The sequence below is a fragment of the Cibotium barometz genome, chromosome 32 (assembly GCF_041138505.1).
Source record: "Cibotium barometz isolate CiBa-2024 chromosome 32, ASM4113850v1, whole genome shotgun sequence".
NCBI lineage: Eukaryota > Viridiplantae > Streptophyta > Polypodiopsida > Cyatheales > Cibotiaceae > Cibotium > Cibotium barometz.
The window spans coordinates 45,469,169-45,473,484 of NC_141077.1; the positions used below are offsets into that span (position 1 = coordinate 45,469,169).

General features: G+C 42.7%; 1 protein-coding gene across 1 annotated transcript; it reads left to right on the forward strand.

Moving 5' to 3' along the window:
- The first annotated feature begins 409 nt into the window (after positions 1–409).
- Positions 410–1,781, forward strand: LOC147620249 (peroxidase A2-like). The gene is made up of 4 exons (XM_086772728.1): positions 410–669; positions 780–971; positions 1,074–1,239; positions 1,363–1,781. Exons 1-4 carry the CDS (start codon positions 451–453, stop codon positions 1,779–1,781), a joined length of 996 nt encoding a protein of 331 aa, XP_086628854.1. The 5' UTR covers positions 410–450.
- Positions 1,782–4,316: the final 2,535 nt, after the last annotated feature.

The following is a 4,316-nucleotide window of genomic DNA, read 5'->3' on the forward strand; positions in this document are numbered from 1 at the left end:
ACCTTGAAGGTGTTAAATGAGGGTGGGCATTTAGCCCCATGAAATGAGACCATTGAATGAAAGCAAAACCTTTTTGAATGGGTCTCCCATATTTTTCAAACCTTTCACAATCCCTAAATGGAACCCTTAGACCCAAGAAAGCAATCAAATTTGACCAAATCCACGTAAAAAGGTCTTTTTCATATGCTTTGACTGAATGAGAGCCAAGATACCAAAAAATTTGACCAAATCCACGTAATAAGGTCTTGTGCACGATGCTAGCGTCGTGGAAGTTCTAACCATAAATTCGCTCCCTACCTATGTGTAAAAACGTATGAACAAAGCGATTGTCTTCCATTCCATCTTTCATAATTTCCAGTACTTGTCTTCCATTCCATCTTTTATAATTTCCAGTACTTGTCGCCATCTTCGTCCCGTTTTGAGACGTTGGAAGCAACTTGACAGAGCAATATGGAGCAGCGTGGTCTTGCATCCACCCTCTTGGGCTGTACGCTAGTCCTCCTCGTAGCTACTTCAAAATCCTACGCACAGCTTAGCTCTAGTTTCTACGACGCATCCTGCCCGACTGTTGCGAGCATCGTGGAACAAGTGGTGCAGCAGGCAGTGCAGCAGGAGGCCAGGATGGCAGCGTCCTTGCTGCGCCTCCACTTCCACGATTGCTTCGTAAATGTAAGTGTGTAAACTAGTTATAAACGTTGATCAGAAAGCTATACTGCCCCAAGGAAATGAGTAATGATTAAGAGTACAGCTCGATTGCACTGATTTTTAATGCAATGTAGGGATGCGACGGGTCGGTATTGCTGGACAATACAGACACAACGACAGGCGAGAAGACGGCCCCTCCAAACAACAACAGCTTGAGAGGCTTCGACGTGGTGGACAACATCAAGTCCGCCGTGGAGGGAGTGTGCGAGGCGACCGTTTCGTGTGCTGACATTTTGGCGCTGGCGGCCAATGCGTCCGTGACCCTGGTAATACATATTAGGAGCAGACTCGTCACATGAGGAGCCTAATTCAATTAACTATCTCATGACTGCTAGACGTTTAAGACCTTATATGATTGATGTACGCAGGCCGGAGGACCCTCCTGGACGGTGCTCTTGGGAAGAAGAGATGCAACCACTGTAAGCGCCACAGCGCCTGTGCAGGACCTCCCAAATCCCAACACCGATATCAACACGGTCATCGGCAAGTTCACAGCCGTGGGCTTGTCCACGCAGGATGCAGTTGTGCTCTCAGGTTCAAACTCATTGAATATTGCATGGTGAAGTCTAGTAGAGACTAGAGTACTTTGAAGTAATAATTCCGTTACAATTTGTTGATTTGTGGCCCGCCCATGTGCATTTTCTGTCGTGGCTGCAGGTGCCCATACCATCGGGCGCGCCCGCTGTATCTCCTTCAGCTCGCGCCTCTACAACTTCAGCAACACAGGCAGCCCCGACCCCACCGTCGACTCCATGTACCTGGCCGCCCTGCAGAGCAACTGCCCGCAGAGCGGCGGGGACCCTAACGCGCTCAACTCGCTGGACACAACCACCCCAGACACCTTCGACAACAAGTACTACGCAAACCTGCAGCACAACAAGGGCTTGCTGCAGTCCGACCAAGAGCTCTACTCCACCTCCGGCTCCAGCACCGTCTCGCTCGTGGACACCTACAGTAGCAGCCAGAGCACCTTCTTCAGCGCCTTCGCCCAATCCATGATAAACATGGGGAACATCGGCCCTCTCACAGGCACCCAAGGAGAGATCCGTCTCAACTGTCGGAAGGTGAACGGCTAAGCTCGGTCAACAACATCTACGCGTAGCATTTATAGCTTTGGGCTTGCGCCCGCCGTTCAGGTCGTAGTCGGGAGAGGCGCCCTTCTATCTACTTTGTCGGCTTTTTAGAAAGAAGGCATTACCAGTTTATTGAGAGAGATATCATGTTGTTGCGACTGTTGAGTTCATGGGCTCTATACACAATCATTGGTGGTAATTGCGTTCTTTCAATTACCAGATTTGTTGATTGATTATATTAATTATTGCTCGAGGGTTTCTCTTGTTCTTCAGGAAAACTTTGAGATATAATTTGATGCTCAAGGCTTTTTGTTTGCAGAACACATGTGCACATTCTCTAGATCTCTTGTATAGCTTTGTCTTGTGTGCATTCTCTAGATCTCTTGTATAGCTTTGTCTTGTGTGCAACTTGGATTCATGCAGCTCTTGCTAATTCCTCTTGCGTGCTTTACCTTTCACCTAGCAGCTTTAGTACACCTTTACAATGATCTACGTGGAACACAATCAAAGCCTCTTGTTGTTGTTGATGGTGGGAAATTGGAATTAACATTTCATTTTGATTGGCAAAGTAATGGGCAGCTTCCATTGGGTCTCTTTCGCTTTTTCCAACACTAATAATGCCACATTTTGCCACACTAATATCGGCCATTGGGTCTCTTTTGCTTTTTCCAGTACTAATAATGTCACATTTTGCCACACTAATATCGGTTACCTGGCATAATGTGTGACATTATGCCATAAATATATGCACTTGATGCCCTTGCTTCTCGATAACTCCGTCCGGAGTCTCTTGAGGACGACAAAATTGGTGGCAACTCACGTAGAGGTCCCTTTTGCGGAATCTAACACAAAGAGCAATAATTGGTATTATCGCTTTAAAGACCTTCCGCTAGTTGACTAGATTGATCACTTTGTTACGGCATAGTTCTTTGCTCTTGAAGGAAAAAATGTGTGATTACTTGGGGTAGTAGTAAATGTTTTCCATGATGCTGAAGGTGGAAAAGTATGATATTCACTTTTTGGCTCTCATCTATTTTTGGGCTTCTTCATCTAATTAGGTTGATTGATTGCCCAGAGTCAACGAAATCACTTGCAGAGATTATTGTACATGATGAAATGGAGAAGGAATTTGTATGTGGCACAGTTGCTTCAGGCAAGCGCGTTAGTTATCTCTAATCATTTAGTTGTATCTAAAGAGTAGCATCATGCAAATAACAGTTTATGAATTTTTAAAGATTTGATTGATTAAGGTTATACGTCTTCTGTCTTCAATGTTGTCCTTTTTTTTGGCATTGATTTTTTTTTATTTTTTGCATTGTGCTTGCCTTGATTATTTTCTACATCGTCCATTCCACATGGTTAGTTACTTAATGTTGATGCCAATCTGATGCCTTTGGCACAATGGCCTTTCCTTGATTAGCAAAATTATTGAAGGATTTGCAATCTTTGAGCTTCGTCGAAGCCATAACTGCTCTAATACTGCTCTAGAAGGAAGACATAAATTTATCGAGAGAGAGAGAGAGAGAGAGAGAGAGAGAGAGAGGTCATGCAGTGTTTCTAAGTTAGTATGGTTATTGGAGACACCTTTTCAATTACAAGGACTGGTAATAATCGATTATTAGAAATTGTAATATATCATTTTAATTATTACACCCTTTCAAACAAGGTTTTCAAAGGTTTTTAATTCTTTTTTAAAAGAAAACATTGCAAAAACCATCGTAAGCAACCAAAAACTATGAGGGTTTTAATGACATTTTTTTTTGAACAAGCTACAATTGCGTCAAGATTGCCACATTACGTAGAAGGTATTTTAGTCATTTAGAAAATTTACAAATAGGTTCAATCCTAAATAAATAAGGCGAGTCAATGTCTAATAAATGTGAAGATTCATTTTTTTACATAGAAAATGGACATAAGAAAATAATAGAAAATATGCACACAAGAAAACTGTGATTATGCAATAAATAAAAATGTGAAAAAAAAGACTTGCTACCTTTTCATGGTGAATTTGGAGATGCATTTTGACTTGAAAAATTCAAACAAAAAAATTAAAGAGTCGTTTAGTTTGGTAACTAAATACCATATTAGATAATTTGGGAAATTTCTCATTCCCATTTGAAAAATGGGATCATGGTGAACTTGTTCAAAAGTTTGTCAAAACCCCCTCATGTGACATATCATTGGAAAGTTTCTCAACAACCGGAAGGTGAATGGCTAACACTACAAGGGATTGGGCTCATACCCGCGCTCTTAGCCGCTAAAAATGACTTGTGAAAAAAAGTAGCGGGCCCGTGTATCAGCGCGTGTATAATCGCGGCCAGAGACATGCGTGTAAAAACGCGTGTAAAATACCTCTCAGACGCGCGTATACACGGGTGTGTAGCCGCGTTTTTTTCGCAGACGCGTTAATACACGCCAGTATACACGCTTCTTATTCTATTAGACGCGGTTATACACGGGTGTATAGCCGCATCCTGTTCAGTTCCAATGTCCCAGACGCGTTTTTACTTGCGTCTATACACGCGTTTCTTTCATTTA

Coding starts and splice junctions, on each gene's coding strand:
- LOC147620249 (XM_086772728.1), top strand. CDS start 451: ATGGAGCAGCGTGGTCTTGCATCCACCCTCTTGGGCTGTACGCTAGTC. Junction 670..779: donor TCCACGATTGCTTCGTAAAT/GTAAGTGTGTAA, acceptor AATGCAATGTAG/GGATGCGACGGGTCGGTATT. Junction 1,240..1,362: donor GGATGCAGTTGTGCTCTCAG/GTTCAAACTCAT, acceptor TCGTGGCTGCAG/GTGCCCATACCATCGGGCGC.